The sequence below is a fragment of the Anticarsia gemmatalis genome, chromosome 25, assembly GCF_050436995.1.
Source record: "Anticarsia gemmatalis isolate Benzon Research Colony breed Stoneville strain chromosome 25, ilAntGemm2 primary, whole genome shotgun sequence".
NCBI lineage: Eukaryota > Metazoa > Arthropoda > Insecta > Lepidoptera > Erebidae > Anticarsia > Anticarsia gemmatalis.
In genome coordinates, this window is record NC_134769.1 from 8,263,304 (window position 1) to 8,284,263 (window position 20,960).

The 20,960-nt window shown below is 35.8% G+C and overlaps 1 protein-coding gene across 2 annotated transcripts in view; it reads left to right on the forward strand.

Annotated features, from left to right (window-relative positions):
• The window catches only part of Kdm5 (Lysine demethylase 5), a 34,033-nt gene extending 17,843 nt beyond the window's left edge, over nt 1–16,190 (forward strand). For both annotated transcript variants that reach the window (XM_076131348.1, XM_076131349.1), the window contains 15 exons: nt 216–331; nt 631–850; nt 1,386–1,585; nt 2,287–2,457; nt 2,877–3,088; nt 3,496–3,617; nt 4,083–4,228; nt 4,770–4,925; nt 5,646–5,734; nt 6,246–6,363; nt 6,979–7,144; nt 7,646–7,722; nt 8,150–8,279; nt 8,772–8,918; nt 9,517–16,190. In XM_076131348.1, coding sequence (XP_075987463.1) covers nt 216–331; nt 631–850; nt 1,386–1,585; nt 2,287–2,457; nt 2,877–3,088; nt 3,496–3,617; nt 4,083–4,228; nt 4,770–4,925; nt 5,646–5,734; nt 6,246–6,363; nt 6,979–7,144; nt 7,646–7,722; nt 8,150–8,279; nt 8,772–8,918; nt 9,517–9,650 — 2,204 coding nt within the window. In that variant the 3' untranslated portion in view covers nt 9,651–16,190. The remainder of the gene's footprint in view (nt 1–215; nt 332–630; nt 851–1,385; nt 1,586–2,286; nt 2,458–2,876; nt 3,089–3,495; nt 3,618–4,082; nt 4,229–4,769; nt 4,926–5,645; nt 5,735–6,245; nt 6,364–6,978; nt 7,145–7,645; nt 7,723–8,149; nt 8,280–8,771; nt 8,919–9,516) is intronic.
• The last annotated feature ends 4,770 nt before the right edge of the window (nt 16,191–20,960 follow it).

The window sequence follows — 20,960 nt, forward strand, 5'->3', positions numbered from 1 at the left end:
TAAGTAATTAAGCTTTATAACAAGTCAAGAAAATACTTTGTTTTGGTCTTTAGGTTGTTGACGGTCCTTTTATAGTGAAGTGTGTTACAAAAGCGCTTTACATCCATCCACATAATATGTTTACCACAAGTTTAAACGCTTATGAAGGTCATAATTCAAACGTATGTTTTAAATTTAAGTATGTTATTTTAACATTTTTATTTGTTTACTCACAGGTTCTGCAGTCAAAGAAGTGCTACGACAGACGTCGGAATTTGAATCCCGAGCCACGGAGTTACTAAACAAAGATCTGGAGAAAACTGACCCAGCGTATGTCAGGGATTTGGAAGAGGTATGTATTTTCCCCCTACACTACGAATTCTACAACTAAGAATTCTTCTCACTTCATGTCGATTTATTTTTGAAAATACGTAGCAAATCCAAAATAAAAAAATAGTTCATTTACAACTTTCATTGTCTCGCCATCGTTTCTTTTCACGAGTTCTTGCTTTCCGAAACAGTTGTTACTTCAGATTTTTTCAACCAATTCAAGACTAGTAAAAAAGTATTTGAAATAAATATTATTTAAAATTTTAGCTTTGGAACATTTGTTCTTATATCCTCAATCATCATTAACTCATCTCTTCCCAGACGGTAGAACTAGGCTCCCGTCTCTGCATAGTCCTGCCGCAACTGCCGCCGCTACAAGCGCGGCTGCAACAGGTCAAGTTCATAGAGGAAGTGCGCAGTTACCGCGAGGACTGCTCCACACTGACGCCCGAAGTTATCGAGAGACTGCTGCAAGACGGTGCCAATGTGGTGCCGCATCATAAGGTCGAGTTGGAGAGGTCTAACCTTTATAAGTTAAAAGGTTAGTGTTATTTTATGTATACTTACAACGTTAATAATGTCTTTAACGGTTTTACTACAAAAAAAGTCAAACTACTTCTAAACGTTTAGTTCTCAGTACGATTTTCGTCTATAATACTTGTTTGACGAATAGTTTCGTGTATCAAATTGGCAACTCGCCTTGAATCGTTAGTAGTCATGTTGTTTGTGACATTGATAACTTAAAAAATACATCGTTCTCATAAGAGGACTAGTATAAAAGTTTTTTAAATACTGCTTAAACGGCGACTAGCGACTTAAACGGGTAACAAATAAGGTACCTTTCCAATTATCATCACGTAAAGAAATTATTTGTTAGCAAATTATTTGTAAAATAAGTAAACAGTTCACTCATGTCCGTTACCGAAATTGTCCATAGCAGATTACCTCTTAACTGCGTCATTAAATAACACACATTTACGTACCTAGGCGATCGAGTAATTCAAACCGAATCTAAATTTAGAAATCACACGCAACACCAGTTTATTTCATTTCTCTAACCCCCATATAACTTGCAGCGCAAGTGGAAGAGTGGGAGGTGCGTGCCCGCGCCGTGCTGCTGGACAGTACCGCCCCTCCGCCGGACACGAGCCTGCAGTACACGACGCTGGCGGAGCTGGACGCGCTGCTCGCCGACGGTGATGATATCGACGCGGCCTTACCGTCTTATCATGCGTTGCAGACTGCTGTTACGCATGCCAGGGACTGGCTGGCTAAGGTAAGGCTGTTATGTTATTTTTCTTGTTCGTCTGTATCGAAGTGTAAAGTATAGGTCCTTTTCTTTCTAAAGCGTCAGTTATTAAGCGTTTCTTAGTTACCCGGCCTGCCTCTGTCATCGTTTTATAATTTTAAAAAGTGAGATTTTTGTAAAAAATTGTTGGAATTTGCACATGTTGATTTGTTTGATCTTCAATGATTAGACTATCTCGTTATTTTCATGTTCTGTTTAGTGCTATGACAATTTTTTTTTACTTAGCCTTTTAAATGCTTTATCATACGAAAATATTCTGTAATTTTTTAATAACCATATTTATTTAACCATCTTTAGTATTTACGTGGTATTTCGGTTTTTCCATTCCAAATACCTTGTTTCTCTGTAATCTATAGTTTTACATACACTAATCATCTATACTAATATTATAAAGCTGAAGAGTTTGTTTGATTGTTTGTTTGTTTGTTTGTTTGTTTGAACGCGCTAATCTCAGGAACTACTGGTCCGATTTGAAAAATTCTTTCAGTGTTAGATAGTCCATTTATCGAGGAAGGTTATAGGCTATATATTATCACGCTACTACCAATAGGAGCAGAGTACGGGTGAAAAATGTTACAAAAACGGGGTCAATTTTGACCCATTCTCTCTTATGTGACGCAAGCGAAGTTGCGCGGGTCAGCTAGTAATAAATATATTTATCTTAACAGGTGGAAGAAATGCAATCAAAAGAGCTCTACCCGTACATGCACAGTGTTGAGAGCATAGTACGTAAAGGCGCTCACATCCCACTATCATTGTACGAGAAAGATCAGCTGGCACAGGCGCTACAGTCCGCTAGAGATTGGAAGCGGGGCGCCGCTGATATGTTCTTGAAAAAGGTAAGAATGTGAATGTATTATTTAAATTGTTAATTCTTGCAAGAGAGCTTTGTTATTACGAACAATGTTGTAAGTTTGTCTATGTATTCTTAAATTGCAATAAAGATATTTGTTGTGTTATGGGTTTACGCAAGCATCAATATAATTTCTATTAGATATATTAAGGATCATAAGCAGTTACTTACCAAAAAATGCATAAATTTTGCACAAAGAGCCTTAAATTGTGCCTTGAACCTTCAATACCTCATACAGTTTTTGACCATTAGAGAATGTTTTTTTACAATTTTATTTTCTCTTTCAAATAAGTTCTTTATTCAAATGATGCTTTCTACTACTCAGCTTTAGCGTCAGAATCAAGCACACTTATAGTTTACAATTATAAGTTAAGTTTAAACCGCTAACATCAATATACGTTCCAGAACTGGCCCTACTCCCTCCTGGAGGCGCTGTCCCCCCGCACGGAGGTGGGCTCGGTGGCCGGGGCTCGGCGCAGGGCGCGGGCGCCGGGCGACGCCGGCGGGGAGGCCGCCGCCTTCCTCAGGCACTTCAGTGAGGACTCCACGCCTACGGATATCGTAGCTGCTTTCAAACACGCCGAGCAGAAGGAGCTGCAAGCTATCAAGGAACTGAGGTAAGGCCTTTGAAGTCTTGAGTGGCAATAATAAGACTGCTGATCACGAGTTATACAGAGAGAGACAAAGTGTTATACAGTTTTTTCAGTTTCTATTGGACTCTAGTCTGAAGTTTAGCAATGTGATCTATTACATTTCAGTAGCAATATTTCGGTAAACCTCAGCCTTAACCTTTGAGTAAAACAAGCGTGATCTTATAAAACACATATAACTGTTTTACATCCAAAATTATTAAGAAGACTTTAAAAACATGATAAATTTAACAAGTGTACGTAAACCATAATATCGTCGTCACGAATTAATATTCGTGTACTCAATCTATTCATGTACCTTGAGGTCTCATAGAGCTGTTTGAGAGTACCGGTATTATTTTTCTGTAATATTTAACATTGTACCATTGTTTTAGAGCCCGTAACATGCGCAAAGAAGTCCGAGCACCCGTCTCAGCGGGTGTCACGTTCTGTGTGTGTCAGAAGCGACAGTACGGAGTTATGACGCAGTGCGAGTTGTGCAAGGATTGGTTCCATGGTAAGTGTATACCTTATAAATTGTTCATTTTAGAATAGATATAAGTTTGTATAATAGGTAGGTGTAGTGTGTATCGTAAGTGGTTTAACCAGTATGCATGATATCATACAGTTTAAATAAAACAACAAAAGCTAATGGCAACCATCCGTTGTACTAGTGGGTCGGTGACCGACGTTCTATATGTTTAATTTTGTATACTACCCGCGCATTCTTTATGCTAGTTTGTAGGACTAAAGTATCACAACACATATACAACAACACTTAAGTGATCTTGATATTGTTACGTCAATTCGGTGATAAAGACTGATTTCGTTTTGTACTAAGGTTGCTAGCGTGTCGTGTTGTTTCCGTATTTTTGTGTCTTAAATTCACTTTTAATCATTCGCGACACAAAACTAGCAATTCGTGTATTATAGAATTACAATATGAGTAACATTAAAGCTAATTGTTTATTCATTTCCACAGCGTCATGTATAGCAAGCGCGAAAGAAGAGCGCGATGAATCACCAGAGCGTGTGTACGTGCCGTTCCCCAACACGGAGGCGAAATTCTTGTGTCCCGACTGTATGCGCAGCAAACGACCACGATTAGATCGTATACTCGCCTTATTGGTAAGTTCAAATTCATTTATTTGAAAAAGTATGTTTTAGTTTTTAGTTATTATAACGGTTCTTTCACATCAATTATTATTTTTCTTTATCATAACCATCAGTCTCATTTTGGTCATATTTGACACTAGCTGCCCAGCGCAACTTCGCTTGCGTTATGCGAGTCGTGCTTGCGAGACCGGGTCATAATTTTCCCCGTTTTAGAAACATTTTTCGTTGCTACTCCGCTTCTAATGTTTGTAGCGTAATGTTATATAACTGTAGCCTTCCTTAATAAACAGGCTATCCAAGAGTAAAATATTTTTTCAATTCACACCAGCAGTTCCTGAGATTAGCGTGTCCAAACAAGCAAACAAACTCTACAATTTTATAATAATAGACAAAATAACGCAGTTATTGCTCAATATAGAAAAACGGTTTTATAAATAAAAGGCACGTTAGACACCCGACAACAATAAAAGCATCCGAACAAGCTTTCTTTAAATTTTAAGTATAGTCAAAACTACCTAAGTCTACACAACTAAATCCAAATATTTTCTCTAAGGTATGGCTACAAAAGCTGCCAGTCCGCCTAGCAGAGGGCGAAGCGCTACAATGCGTGACCGAACGCGCTATGGCGTGGCAAGACGCGGCGCGGGCCTTGCTCGCCTCCCCCGCGCTCGCCGCGTTACCACTACACGAACGATCTGACACATTACAGGTATGTGGATTGAAGCTTTAGTTATGTATACAAGGGGTCAATGACCTCTCCGGCTCTTTGTAAATCGCAATGTTTATTAAAGTAGGGTAGTTGACTACCTGTTGAATCGATGTACTTCTCTTTCAGTACCAATGTTTTTATCGCCTACGGTTTCAGCATCTAAGTTATTGGTATGATACATATAATGGTTTAGGTGCTGAAACTGTAGGGGCTGATAAATTGGTGCTCAATTGAAATTTAAAAAAAAAAAAGAAATTCTGACGTCGCCAGTTTCGTAAATTTGTTTGAATCACACGAGTGAAGAATATATTCTATTTGTCTATAATTACTTTCATTTTTACGTGTATTCGGATAATTGGCATTGAACTTACGTTTAACCTGAACCAGTTTAAAATCTTTCGTCAACTACCCTATAAACTAGCTTACACCTGCGGCTCCTATCTTCGTAGAAAATGTAGCTTTACGCCCTTCCCGGAATGCGCTGTTACCCCGCCGAATGTCATCCAAATAGCTTCTATGAAAGGATAAATAAAAAATTATATTTTTTCTACGAGTCCATCTCATTAAACGTGTACATTTTCATCCCTTGTTAAGGCATCCGGAACAAGACTACGATGGCCGGGGGCAGTGATCCGAGAGGCTAGTTTCAAATTCTTGCAATTTTCAGAATTACATACTGTTTGTTGGGTTTTTAGTGATCATTTGGTGTTTGTTTTACAGGCTAATAGGGAGAAAGCGGACAAATTGAACGCTGAACTCAAGAAAGCGACGGGCAGAGCACATGATCATAGCATGTCACAAAACCCAAGGTGAGATTTTCATTTCAAGGTTGACTTGATGCGTCCAACCAGATTATAAAAAAAAAAAGTGTTTTTATTTACTACCAATTACTGTCACATAGTCCCATAAATGGGAGTACTGAGCGATGGTGCTCTCCCGAAATGAGGGAGGGGCTAGGTTAGGCCTTGAGTCCACCTCGTATCCCAAATGCAGATTGGGGACTTTATGTTCAAAATATATTTGGTTTCGTGTATCTTACTCATATAAATCTCAAAAATTTTATAAAATGATTTTTGAGATTTTGCACGTACCGCATTTTGTTTAACTTGTTTTCAGTAACAAATATATGTAATAGAATTCACTCTAGGGCAGTCTAGGGGCAGTCGAAATACTATAAGTCAAATTATTTTGTGTGTACAAAATCTGTGCTTGTTTTTTGATGTCGTATACAAGTATATATCTTTTTCTTGATGAGTAAAGTCTATATTTCAATAACCAGTGGGTATTTTATAAGTGTTTAATTATTTGTTGTATGTGTAGGTCATCAGCAAGCGTGGAGCATGCGTACAGCGCGACACCGCGGTCGCCCAGCGCGCGGATCGCTCCCGGACTATTACAGAAATTGGAAGAACTCATGCTGGAAGGAGATTTATTAGAGGTATGTGGCTTAAAACAATGTTATTTGGGACTTTTTGTTGTTAGCAATGATTATGGTTAAAGGAGTATTAGAAGTTCGTGTATCTATTGCAGTTGTTAAACTATTTTATAGAGAGATAACAGTCATATTCATATGTGCACATGGTACTGCCCACACGATGGAGTGGTGCTGCAGTGGAATATATTTGGATTATCGAGTGCCATGCAATGTCAGTCGCGTCATTGCATCTCGTTTCCTCGATTTTATATAGGCTCCACTACTTCTCCATGCGGCGTGTCTGGTACCTGGGAATAATAGTCTGCAGTATTGCTAAAGGCTAAACGCAGTGGCACGGCCTTCGGGCATGGCCGCTAGGATGTGCCGGGGTGTGCCAGCAGGTTAGGGCGACAGTCACTACACGATAATAATTTTTGACGACAAACAGTCGTTATAATGGGAACAGCTTGAGACTACATTCGAGCTACACGACTATCTGTTGTCACGACATAGTGGGAACGCGCCCTTACGCGGCGTCAGTTCAGTTCATACATTCGTACAGTCGGTAGTGGTCTGGTATTGTTGGCCTCGCACGGCTTAGCACTGTGTAGTAAGCTTTATATATAACGTGGTGTGCAGGTGCGGCTGGAGGAGCAGGCACAAGTATGGAGTGCAGTGTGTGCTGCGCGCGCGGCGGACGGGCGGCGTGCGGCGCGCACGCACGACGCGGGGCGGCGCAAGCGACACGCGCGCGCGCCCAAGCACGCGCACCAGCTCAAGCGCACGCGCACACGACATCACATGGGTACGTACCACAAGACTTTAAAACTGAAATGGGTTATAAATAAACACATTTTTTTAACTCGACATTAAAAAAAAATCGCTTTTTTTTCTATACTAAAAAACACTACTATTTTACAAATAAAAAAGTATTAATTTCCATAATAAAATAGAAGTTTTGGAGCAAATAATTTGATAACAATATCGTTCTTACTGTATCGAGGCGCCCGTAACCAGTTGCGCTCACCGGTCGATAAACGATCTGTGGGTTAAGCAAACCGTGTTGCAGTCATTTCATAGATGAGTGACCAGTGGCATAGCGGTATTTGAACAGGGCGTCTCCGTGCTTCGGAGGGCACGTAAAAAGTCAGTCCCGATTGTTGTCAATAAGATAACAGCCGTTAAGCCACGTCAAAAGTCTTCGGGCGGCTTGAACAATTTTGACACTGAGTTGACCATTAAACATACGACAAGAAGAGACTGTATGTGAAGACGATAAACATTAATTATGAATTTATCTCGCCAGGTACAGTTCCAGTGGCGAAGCCAACATTAAAACGCAACACGACAAACACCACGACAAATTATCTCAATAGGAAACAAGTAAGTGACCAGTATTATTATTATATAACCAACCCCTATCAAAATAGATTTTTTTTCTAAAGTGTTCATTAAAAAATTACTTCTATATTATATCACTACTACTAACTCCGCTATTATAAAAAAAATTATAATGATACAAAAATGTTTCGCCGAGGTTCACTTCTATACGAAAAAAAAAACAGAATATGTAAAATTTATTAATAACAAATAACCATATTTTTCTTAAACTGTATTTAATTTGCAATTAGCATTGCGTTCGTGTATTAAAATTCTTCATCATGACTGGTAGTATAGAATATTTAGATTTTACGTTGCCGCAACGTGGATTTCTTTATTTGTTCTTACATTGATCCCAAAATTTATTTCTAGATTTCAAGGTTTCAGAATAAAGAACGAACAGAGAATAATATGTGTGTGTTGTGTCCAGGGCGTGGCGTCAGGCTCATCAGCGGGTCCAGGTCTGATGATGCGCAAGCACTACATGGCGCGGCAGGAGCGACGCAAGCGCGGCCTCGCAGCCACCACGCGCGGGAAACATCCGCGACAGGCAAGGCTTGGTATGTACTTTATTATACTACTTTTATATGGCTTTTTGATGTAAATAGTATGTGGGATTTCGATCGTATTTTAGGGCCTTTCTCACGTCGAGGAAAAAAATACTTTTTTTTCTAATAGTATATAGTGGTCCAAGATTTCGTGGTGGGCTATCGCTCAAACATCATGTATTGTCTTTGGTCCAATTCATGACTTAGTGCTGCCCGTCTCACGGTTTATCAGGCCAGAAATGGACGGCTTGTTTTAAATCTGCGTAAATTAAATAGCTGGTTTTGAAATGTAATTTTTTTAAAGTAGTAACATTAGATACAAGTTTACAAGTAACACCGAGACTTTGGCTATACTTTGGCTGTTACAAATGTGCGAACTACGTCATAATCAAAAGAGTGATATGACTGTGACAATGTAAGTGCGTGCGAGAGACTCCGAAATAATGACATGACATAGTTTGCCCTTTTGAAATGGCCCGCGTATAATTATAATATTTTATGCAGCGAACCAGCGTGCAGCAGCGAGTGGTACATCAAGTGCAGGTGCTGGGGCGGCAGGAGCTAGCGCGCGGCGCAGCGGCAGCAGCACGTCGGTGTCGTCGGGCGAGGACGAGGACGACTGCGCCGCCAACGACTGTCTGCGACCCACTGGTGAGTGCCACTGACACTACGTACTTTACCATCTAACATATAAAATTCTCGCGTCACAGTTTTCGTTGCCATACTCCTCCGAAACGGTTTGATCGATTCCCATGAAATTTTGTGAGCATATTGACTAGGGCTCGGCCAACATCTACTTTTCTTACACCTAAGTGACACAATTTTTTTTTTATATGGCAAAGCAATGTTTGCCGGGTCAGCTAGCGATGTATAGATTCTTACTATGTAAGGCCTCTATCCAAGCGTTGACGTTCCTCCAATGACTGCGCATCGACAACGTCGCGATAACGCAACTTTAACTTCGCGTTTGTATGCACGAATCGTGTACCGTATTTTTTTTTTGATAAATAATCTTCTTAATTATTTTGACAAAGAAGATGGACGAATTTACTAGGAATTTACGTGCATGTTCTCAGAAAAACTTGTCAAAATAAATAACCCCAAGTGTCCAACGTTTAAGGAGGAAGGGGAATTTTGTTACAGTGTGTATGATTTCAACCGATTAAACCGTAAAATCTTACGTTGTAATACATAGACACGGTACGAAGTGCATGATTAGTTAAATAATAACGATATACTTCGTCCACAGGCAAGGTTGATTGGGTGCAATGCGACGGCGGCTGCGACCAATGGTTCCACATGCACTGCGTGGGGCTGGCGAAGGGCGCACTACGGGCTGAAGACGACTACTTCTGCGGCTCCTGCACCAAGCGCCCGCACTAGACACGGCCACGCCACGCCACCGCCACGCAACCGCCACACGAGTGTGACAGACCATAGTGTGTGTGTGTGTGACTACAGTGTTCCACTCAATGTGATGTTCAGGGTATATTTGTAGGAATGCGTGGACGAGCGCTGATGTCACGACGTTTATTTATATTAAGAAAAGAGCTACAATTATACAGGAATATTGCCTTAGTGTTACGGCATTGTAATTCGCTTTTGGATAAAACTGTTGAAAGAAATCGTAAGAACAAAAAGTGTACTTACGACTTTTTTCAACTGTGGGTAAGTCGAGTTTTTTCATGACGTCACCGTCGTCACCGCTCGCCCATCATTCGGCTATCATAGGGTAGAGAGACAAACGATTATCACCGGCTTAGAAAAACCTTCATTTACCGACGAAACACAAATTGGACGCTTATTACCGCTGCATACGGTTCATTTTCAAATGCAAATGACTATGATAATGACATGAAATCTGTAGAAAACATTGAACGTTTTAATAGTGAAATATAATTCAATTAATAAATGTTGTTGGGTGTTAAAATTCATAATATTTATTGGTATTAGTTGTCTCAATACATGAAAATGTTAGCAATCGGTGTTTGTAGATTATCTTTTAATATATTGTGATTTTTACTGTGGTGGGGGAAATGGAGTGGAATGTCGAGTAAGTTTGAAAATGATACTTATAATTTGAGAATTATTAGGCTCTTCTTACTAGAGGCACTACTACTAACACTCGGTGGAAGTCCTAGCGTACGAACCGTAAGGATTTGTTATTATTGTTGTTTTAATTTCTAAGACACTGATATGTCAAGTAGTTGACAGTCGCCGTTCCAACTTGGTATAGAAGCGGCTCAAAGCACATTCACTTAATGCGTTACGTTCAAATTTTCTTGGTGGCTATCGACTGTGTATTATTTGTTAGGAAACTTAATCCCTTTCATATTTATAGTGCTCCAACCTCGTGCATCGTTGAAATAAAATCGTTATTACATGTGTTTCCATACAAAATATTAGTACATATGATTTTATACGCTCTGCGCACGCAACAAGTTGGTATAAATTTTACTAATATTATTTTTACCTATCTTTAATAATAATCCATAAAAAAATCTACCATACACACATTATGTATGTAAATTGCTCTCTATTTTTAATCTTCATTAAATACTGACGGATATAGATATTCCACTTTATACTTTATAAAAATAATTGACTAATATTATGCGGGAATAAAAATCATGAAGTATTTACTTTGGTTTGCTTGACAATTCGGCACAGTTCATCCTGGCTGTTTTCAAACAAGCTTAAATAAATAGCATGATCTTGATACATTCATTATTAGATAATATTATTACTATTATTTCTACCATTCGATAGAACATAATCATGTACCCGATTTCACGCCCCTAAATAATTATCGACTAACTAATCAACAAAAATTTTGACAACTATTAACTGCAACATTATCTGTCGGTTACCCGCCCTATCCTTTAGTTACGAAACTAGGTCTTCAAACTTACTCGACACCTAAAAATCGCCACGCCAAATACAAGATATATAATGTACCGCAAAGCTGCTTATAGTACAGAAAGGAATACGAATGCATAGATGATAATAAAGAATTGTTCGACATTATCTCACAGATACATCGGATGTTATTTTATCTCGTATGCACTGATTTTATCACGGCTTATTTTTTATATTATGAAAGTAATTGACAAGGTGAAGAGTCATGATGGGTTTATAACCATGAATTTGATTCGTGATTTTATATTAGGTATATTTTCGACGCGTACAAACTAGTTTAACATCTTCACACGTGCACGTACTCGTACGTGTATAGTCGGGAATATAATACATCTAAATACGGCTATTTGTACGCTAAAAATACGCTCTATGTAAAATATAGTAAGCGATTATATAATAGATTACTGGAATTAACGCAAACATGCATTTTAGAATAGAATGCCTGACTTTCCGGCACAGTTTACACGAGCCGTGGTCGTTTTGCGTTAATTTCTCTATTCTATTATATAATAATCATGCAACTTAAAAGTTATAATATGCAAACTGTTCTACTAATAATCATTGTAAGGTATGATTTTAATGTTTTGTCTTTTTCACTCATATGCAGTTTCAAAGCTGATTGAAAGTGACAAAATACTATAACTAATAAACGCTTACGACGTTTATAAGTAAAACGGTAAGAGTATTATTTCTCAGTTTATCAGAACATCATCAAAAACTTGCAGAATTAAAAATAAACCGTGTTAAAAGCTAGTATGAACTACAAACTCAAGGGCGCTCCTGCCGAGCTTCTAAGCTAGCGGGTATCTGTAGAAACTAGTGAATATGAAACAGCATGTGGTATGGCTTACAGTGCCGGAGTTCGTTTTATACGGCCAGCATAGCAGCGTATCCACACCTAACGACCCACGAGATCAAATCGCACGCGGCTGGATCGCGCTTAAAAGTGGATGGAGCTGCGTGCGATCATAAGTACGAAGATGAAACATTAACTATTACCGATTCTGGATAGCGGATTACGAAGTCGCCGATCCAAGATCGTTTGGTGTAGATCCGTCTTAAGCTTATATCACATCGAAATGACAGCCGCTGACACTAAATAATTGTAAACTTTATTAACATAATTTAGATACCAAAGTCGCCTGAGGAGCTCGAAATTGGCTCGCGCCTTTTCGCTTCAAGCAATTTTGGGCTTTAAGTTATGTTAACAAAAGTTTTTTTAAAGTATGAAACTGATTTTCGCTGCGTTTCGCGTCGTAGCCATCTCGACGTGGTTTGAGCTTAAAGCCATATCTAACAAGAGATAAAATACCGTCTAATGTATCCTAAGATAAAATGAATTGACAGAGATAGCTAAATTAAAACAGCCACTATAACTAATTTATCATGGCTAGATAGAAATTAAACATCTAAAACGATAGAATGTATTAGATTTACAAAGAAAACGGCATTTTCGAATGAAAAATATATTGTGTGAAGGAATTTTGAAAGGTTTAGAAACTGGTTCTCACCACCACAGTAAATTACATATTAACTTGAATTATTATATAGGTTGTTTATTAATATTTGTGTGTATTTTAAGGGCTTTTTTCTTATGTAAATTATTTCAAATAAATCATATATTTTAATAGTAAATTTATGTTTTTTGAATATGTGGTCGCTGATACGGTGATACATAAAATTACAAGAATTCACTCAAATTTATAAACTACTGAATAAACCTTATTGTTTTTAAATTTATTTCACTCCGAGCTAAAATATATTTTCATATATTATGATAAAATAAAGTACAATTTTAAAAACTCAGTCACCTCGTTTCTCCTGTTTGTGTTACGACACACTAAAAGTAAATACACTAATGTCTCATAATTTCTGGTTAAGTATTGATTAGTTTACTAGATGGAATTTTGACAGTAAGTTGTTTTCACACATAAACTATCACTATATCTATCAAATAGCTATTTCTACACTAATCCATGAACCATGAACTTGGATGTTATTCTCAAATTTAACTAAGATACTTCTATTCGATCTTATGTGCCATTATAACAAAAATGTTACTAAAATATTACTTATTATGAAATATTCTAGCCCTTAAAATACCCACAAACAAACAACCAATAAAAATCTCGATGTTAAAACCAATTGTTATTGAAATATTAGTCAAATATACAAACAGTCTCTCACTCTGTATTTGGTCTCTTCAGAAGGCGAATAAAAGCGGGCTATGTAAGGCTAAGACTTGACTGGACATGGATGTCAGGACTATGATGTTTGTCCAATTGTGATAATTAGAATCAAATTGACTTATATACGTGCTTTAAGCTTGAGTAACTAAGATACTTTATAAAAATATTATTGTTGCATTGCTAGGCATGTGGTTTCCTTCTGGCTTTGAGTCAACCACGCTGACTAACTTTGATTTCTTTCAAGAATATTTTATCTTATTCTATGTGCTGATATGCTAATTTTGATTAAACTGATAATCTGATTTAAGGAGTATAGCAACCCGAAGTTTGTTATCGTGATCGTAAAAATAAACTATGTGTTACATACATGAGATAAATATATAAACAACAAAATATGTTTGTGTTACGACTATCTCCTTCTTCGGGTATAATAATTATGCGTGTAATTAAATTTGAATTAACAGATTGAAAGATTTAAATTAGCGTGATGTAAAGTAGCGTATGAATAAGTGGAATTGGTGCGTTACGTTCGACAAAGTTCTACTTTAAATAAGTGATTAAAGGTAAATACAAAAGGTATTTTATTTACTCAAGCTTTAATCTTTATAAGCGCGTAATCTTTCGTATATAATTTAAATGTAAATTTTAGCAATTCTGTTTGTATAAAATCCTAAATAAAGGCTCAGATTAAATATATTCTTGAATCGTAAACTGAGTTAACTAATAACATTACTGCAGATAGCAATTCTAATCTGTAGTTATGTTATTGGCACCGTTATGAATTGTAAATTCGTAAGTTTAGTCTTTAATAAGATTTTATACAACAATGAATTCATTACTTATATAAAATTATTGTACATCGGTCCTGACGATATTAAAAAGAATGTGGCCGAGTATTTTTGAGATTTCCTTTTTGTTTAAATAATTTTGTACTTTATTTATTCGTTTGTAAGGTCCAAAATTATAGATTATACTTGTAACTTTGCTGGGTATTATTATGCCAATTTTTATATTCTAGCTTTATAAATAGTTTACGCAAATACTGAGCTTTTATTGTAAAGATTTTCATACTTTTTTTTTACATGGCCACATTCATTTTAATATTATAAAGAGTGTAACATGATGACAAGGTCTATGGTTAGACGAGAAATTTTTGTAAATATTTTTTAAAAAAAGGTTAGATGAAAAATTAAAAATTTTTAATGTAATGAGAAAACATTTTTGCAAGAAACTGATAGTGTAAGTAGATTATGTGTGCGGCGAGTGCGTGTGTTTATCCGTTTGTTCACAACTTGGCATAGAACTCACGATACTTGGCGAACGAGTCCACTGTGCCTAAAGTATCAAAAAAATAACTCTAGTTTCATTAACATTGAGGCATTAAGTATCAAGTATGACTATGCCGAGTTGATAACCAAAAACAAAATATATTTGCATTCACTTTTCTACCAATAAAAATTTTACACTGTTACGCGGAGTATTGTTGCGTTGTTTTTATTTAATATATTTGGTATAATCTGTAATTTTATTAGTGTATACTTGTTAAGCCGTCTTTAATTGATAAATTATATTTGATAACTTCACCGCGAAATAGTTACCTAAGTAGTTAAACTAATGAGTAAAAGATCTTTGATTAAGAATGAGGCCTGATTTTAGTTTAAAAGTACGAAAATACCAGGCGAAATTACTCATTGGTTTGGCTTAAATCGTTACGAACAAACTCTAACTCCCAGTTTCTGAGTACATTTAGCGGCAGTTTATCTATTCAATAGCGTTTCTTTTTCTATGAGTTTAAATGCTATTGAATAGATAAACTACCGCTAAATGTACCTCAGAAACCGGGGTAAATAAACTATTAGAAAAGTACTTATTAAAAGTGGAAATATAACGACGGTAACAGTTTACTATTCAAGTACGCTTGTGTTAAACTTAGCTTCTGTTGATAAGTATCTATGTAAATAATGTTTAAATGTAGTATTTGATGTATGTATATGCGACAAAGATGAAATATCTTTGTTAGAATAATGTTTTAAGAGCTTGCGACGATGTCGCCTGAACGATGTAAGGTATAGAAATGGTGTATGGGTATACAACAGTTAAGTTATCTGGCAGTTAAGTAAATTGTCAGTTAAGTTAACAGTGATTTTTGACTATCTACAATCGAGTTGCTAGGGAGAAATTAAATAAAATGTTCAACGCCTCCTAGTCTGTTACGAACGAACAATTGTTTTTGTGATTTTAAGTATCAAATGTTCGCTACAAAATAGTACCAAAAGAAGTAAATCAGTAATATTTTAAAATTATTGGTACAAACGGTCTTTATTTTTTACAGAATGAGTCTTAACCGTATGTGTCAATGACATTACCATTACTATAAGTGTCGCAGTTTAGAGTGTTTCTTTGATCTTTACACACACTGACGTACAAACAGGCAGACCTGTTTTGGACGTAATAATATGTATAGGCCTCTACTTATACCAATAAAAAATCTTTCAAAAAGTTTCAAGTTCATTGAACCGCACTAAACATTGACTGACATGTAATACAAAAAAACACTTATCTACTTTTAACAAGATATACTTTAATTGATGTATACCCATATACCATTAAACCTACTCGATCGTACATAAGCCTTGTACATTGAGTATAAAACATATTTTCACAGATAAATTATCACAAACGAATATTTTATTATATTTAGTTTGTATCTGTCGAAATGTGTACGGTATATACGCGCAAGTCCTTTCTTTTGTGAATCAATGTTAATATAATAGTTTATAATATAAGACAGTTGAATAAAGCTACTACCTTACCAGATTATTCTTTTTCTATTGATACCAACATTTTTATGAATAGGCCCAAGTACTAATCCGATTTGCTCATATTTGAAATCGAACCAATTATTTTTCTGCATTTTTGCATTAAGTCTGGATAGTTTTTGAAAAAGAAAGGGTTATTACAAAACTAATAATATAAAGTATGAAGTCTAAATTCTTTGCTTTTTCCTTAAATAATATGGCAATTATATTTTATAATAATGGATAAGGAATAAGTTTTTATTTAAAGTAAAATTCGAGATTTTTACACTCTTTATTTTCTACAATAAATTTCTTCCTTGCTAGACTTTAATAATAGGTATATTTACTTTTTTATTTTAAACTAGCCAGTTCTATCCATAAGTGTGTATCGAATACTATCGTATTGGCATTGATTTTTGACAAAATAGTGCAAATACAGGCAAATACAGATTAAAGTATTTTTTAGATTCACAGTGGTAAAGATATTTAAACAATTGATTGTTGACGTCATAGTTCACGATTGATTTTATGAAAACAATATTTCGTGATTACAATATGAATTATAAGGCAGTATTTATGGAGACACAGTTTTCGGATAAGTTGAAAATACTATGTGGTGGCCTAAGATTTTAGTAATCAGATCAACTTGGTTTGATTTTTACTCAAGAATTGAGTTTAAATTATGCAATTTTATACACAGCCGTTCTTCATACAACCTATGTACTACGAATCAACCCCTTCGTCCACGAAAAAAAGTAGCCTGTGTTCTCTCCTGATACATTATCCATGACCCTTACATAATATAAGTTGGTTTCATTTTAAAGAACAAATAACACATTAATAAGAATATAGAAATGGAAAATTTTACCTTGTCTTGAAAAACTTCGTCTCCATATATAAGCTTTGCCGATATGAACTTAAATGCTTAGTAATAAAGATTATTTTTACATAACACGGCTTATGTCGTCCGCCATCGCGCTTAGTCCCAATCGTTATGGATTTAACTTTAAATTGTTGCTAGATTAACAATTAATTGATAGATTTACTTTTGTGATGCCAATTGTTTGATGGTAACACCTAGTTTTTAAAACTTTTTTAAATTTTATCTATCTGATATGAACTCTTTTCTACGAGATAATATATCGTTAGCAATCATCCCAAAGCGCTTTATAAATGGACAACAAAGCGCCTCTAGTGTGTGTTTAAAGAACTAATATCTTTAACTTCGATGTTTATCGACCTAATGTCAAAATGTCGATACGAACTCGACACCATCTATATTGTTACAAGTTTAATATCTTTTAACATCTATAAAATATTTCCTTGGACATTTATCGAACTTTTGGCATCACTAACAAAGGCCATACATAAAAAATGGCTGAATTAAGTTTGATCTCTCATATCCTGATCTGATGTTATGTATTCGCCTCGCCACGGAACACACATAACAGGAACATTGGGGACGACATTCTGTCTCACTCACTCTTATGTAACACCCATAAGAGAAAAAGAGACGGCGCAATTTTTGTAAGCGATTTTTTTTAACAAATTTTTGACATTGTATTTAAATCATGTTTTAGTTTAGCTTTTAGTGTATTTGACCCCAATGTTTCTGTATATATAAGCAGTCTTGTATACGTATATTGTACAGATAAATAAATAACGTTTGTCCAACCATACCGACTGATCGACTATAAAATAGTATTTTAGTGTAATTAATTAATAATGTAAATGAATACAGACGCGTATCGTTGGACAGATTAATATTATTGTGTACCAAATAAATATAGATATTATAGAAAATTATATTTGATGTTTTATTTTTATCTTTCAAATACGATCCTGTAGTTTTTGAGATTAGCGTGTTTATACAAACGAACACTTTTCAGCTTTATATAGCTCGTAGTTTGTTGTATTAATGAATTGTTATGTCCATTTTATCATTAACCATGTATATGTTTTGTTTCTTTTTGTTTTTTTAAAAAGCCGACTCCAGCACTAAGGATTGCTCTTGTGTCGCGGGGACGTTTACAAACATACAAACAACAAAACAAAGTACAACCAGACCCTAAACAATCATTCATCAACACACATCGAACCCACGACCTCCCGACCACCGCGCCACGGAGGCAGTCAATGTTATAAACAAGCAATTTGAGTGTAAAAAATAATTCTACAGACTACCAAAAAATGGCTTCAAACAAAACAATAAAGTACTACACAATAAACAACTAATAAAACTAATCGATTGAAGTAGACATTTCCGCCGGTCTTCAGCTGACCGTGACGCGAACTATGACGTCACTATCGCAATATTTAGGTGACGGCTACAACGGATACAAGATTATATCGTATCAGTAGTCTTGACAATGAACAATATGTGTTTTAGATTACTTAGATCTGGATACAAATCGTGTTATATCGAAGTGATAAAATTTCTACCTATTGTTTGATTAGGACTGACTAAGCATTAATTGTCGCCAAGCTATTGTTACTATTTTGTGTGTGATTTAACATTAATTTAATGTTAAATCACACACAAAATATGTTTTAATAAATCATATTAGTTATCGTTTTTTGTTTTGACAAAAATATAGCGTTGTGAGCACGTTCTGATTTGTCGAGTATAGCCGAGCGTGGCGGTCAAAGGGTTAATGATAAGTCCCGCACTAAGATTTGTTCTTGCTTGTCTTTGTAACCGTCACCACGAGGTGACGGTTACAAACAACGGACACAAAGAACAACTGGACCCGAAACAATTGTGGGTCGCACAAATAATTGTTCCGCGTTGGAATCGAACTCACGACCGCCCGCCGCACTGGTAGTGGCGTGACGGCCTCTTTAACCACTGCGCCACGGAGGCCGTCATTTAATACTAGCTGACGCAATTTTGCGTAGATACTTATACTTTTACCGAGTTTACCTAGATTTCAGCCCTTCAGGGGTAGATTTTAAAAAAAGTAACTCATATTTGTTTTTGGGTAAATTTCGTACGATTATAACTGAGCAGTCTAAAGTTATTTATCTGTTAAAGGTTGTTACAGTTTAACCAATTTATTATTATGTCTGATTATGTCTGATATTTGTATGTTGGTAACTTTCCGCAACAAGACACCTTAATTACTTTGCCGCCAATATGACACCTTTTATTGACGCCAATACTATCTGTATTAGGAAAATTACGGCAATATCCATACACCTTTATCGTTTAATACGTCCTTATTGAATAACAAAACCGGTATAATATCTATACATTCACAATCAGTATCTAACCCTTTGAAAAATACCTACTTCAAAGTTGTTTACATAAAAAACGTGGCAATAGTCGATTAGATCTATTTTCAATGATGTTTTAAGTACACTTCAAGCTGTCAATTCAATATTATCTTACTCTATCATTAGCATATCATGTTTATCATTTCATCGACATTTCTAGTATCAAGATAACTTTTTTTGTGTTTTTGATAAACCGACAATGTAACTAGAAGTTAAAAATATTCTGTATTTGATTGAGAAGCTTTAATATAGCAGAATTAAAGCTGATTTGAAGCTGAAACAAACTGCTCACCACCGTTAAATGGAACCAGTAAATACATAAATTGCGGTTAACAGCAACAGTTTAATACTAAGTTAATTTCTAAACAGGTCATAAATTTAAGCAACACTTTGTTTAGGAACTATTGTCGAAAAAAACTATTGCGTGTGCTTTTCCTAGAATACTTTTGTGCTTCAAATCAACATTTTAATGAAACCAAGGTAGGCATAAGATTCTAAAGTATGTAGTTCATTGAGATGCAGACGTCCCGGTATTTTGAACTAAAATTGCAAGCTATTACAATCAGAAGACAACCATTTCCTTCAAAGTACGGGTTTCGTTTTTGCAATAGTATTTATGTAGGTACGCAAAAGGATCATGAGCCCCGCTATTTTTTTGTTAGATACTTAGTAGAGTACTTAAAATGTTCAGTAGTCCTGCTTTGTCCGTTAAAATCCGGTAAACGTACTGAATCTATACTCACACCTAGATACAATCAATAGATCTGTCATCTATGTATCTCAGAATGATTCAGTAGATATTCTCCTGTTAATAAGGGCGCCTGATCTAAAGTACCAACCTTGGTTTGAAGTACATACTCGACTTACATCGTGGTAGTGCAATAACACAACACTGTAACTTTGTTATAAGAACACTTATAACCACGTGCTTATTAGCATCACGTGCATGGACGCTAAGGAGTCAATAATTTAGTTGTTGGATGTTATAATGTTTGTTTAAAGAAAATATATGATCGTGGTTGGTGTGTTAGTATGTTTGCGTGAATGGTGCTAATGAGAGTAGTGACAATTCTTATAGTTTGAATGTCTTAAAACGCGGAACGTTTTCAATTTCACACTTAAATACCATAGAATTTAAGTCTGTTAGTGTATTGTATTGTCAGGTTGCCAAGAAGAAAGAAAAGAACTAATAGATTGCTAGTCTTTAGTCTTTTTTGACCTTTCGAGTTATTCTCTATGAATTATTTCAAAATCTCAAAACGTGAAAGTTAGTTACCACATACAGTTGAGCACGGTGACGAAAAAGTGTCAACGATGGTCATTCTTTAATCGATGTTTTTTGCTTTATTAAATCATTCATAGATCAACGCAGTGATAGCCGAGTGGTATAAGTTGATACCTCCTACGCAAGTGGTCGCAGGTTCGAACCCAAGGCAACACACCAATGACTTTTCGAAGTTATGTGTGTATTAGAAATAATTGTCACATGCTCCAACGGTGAAGGAAAACAT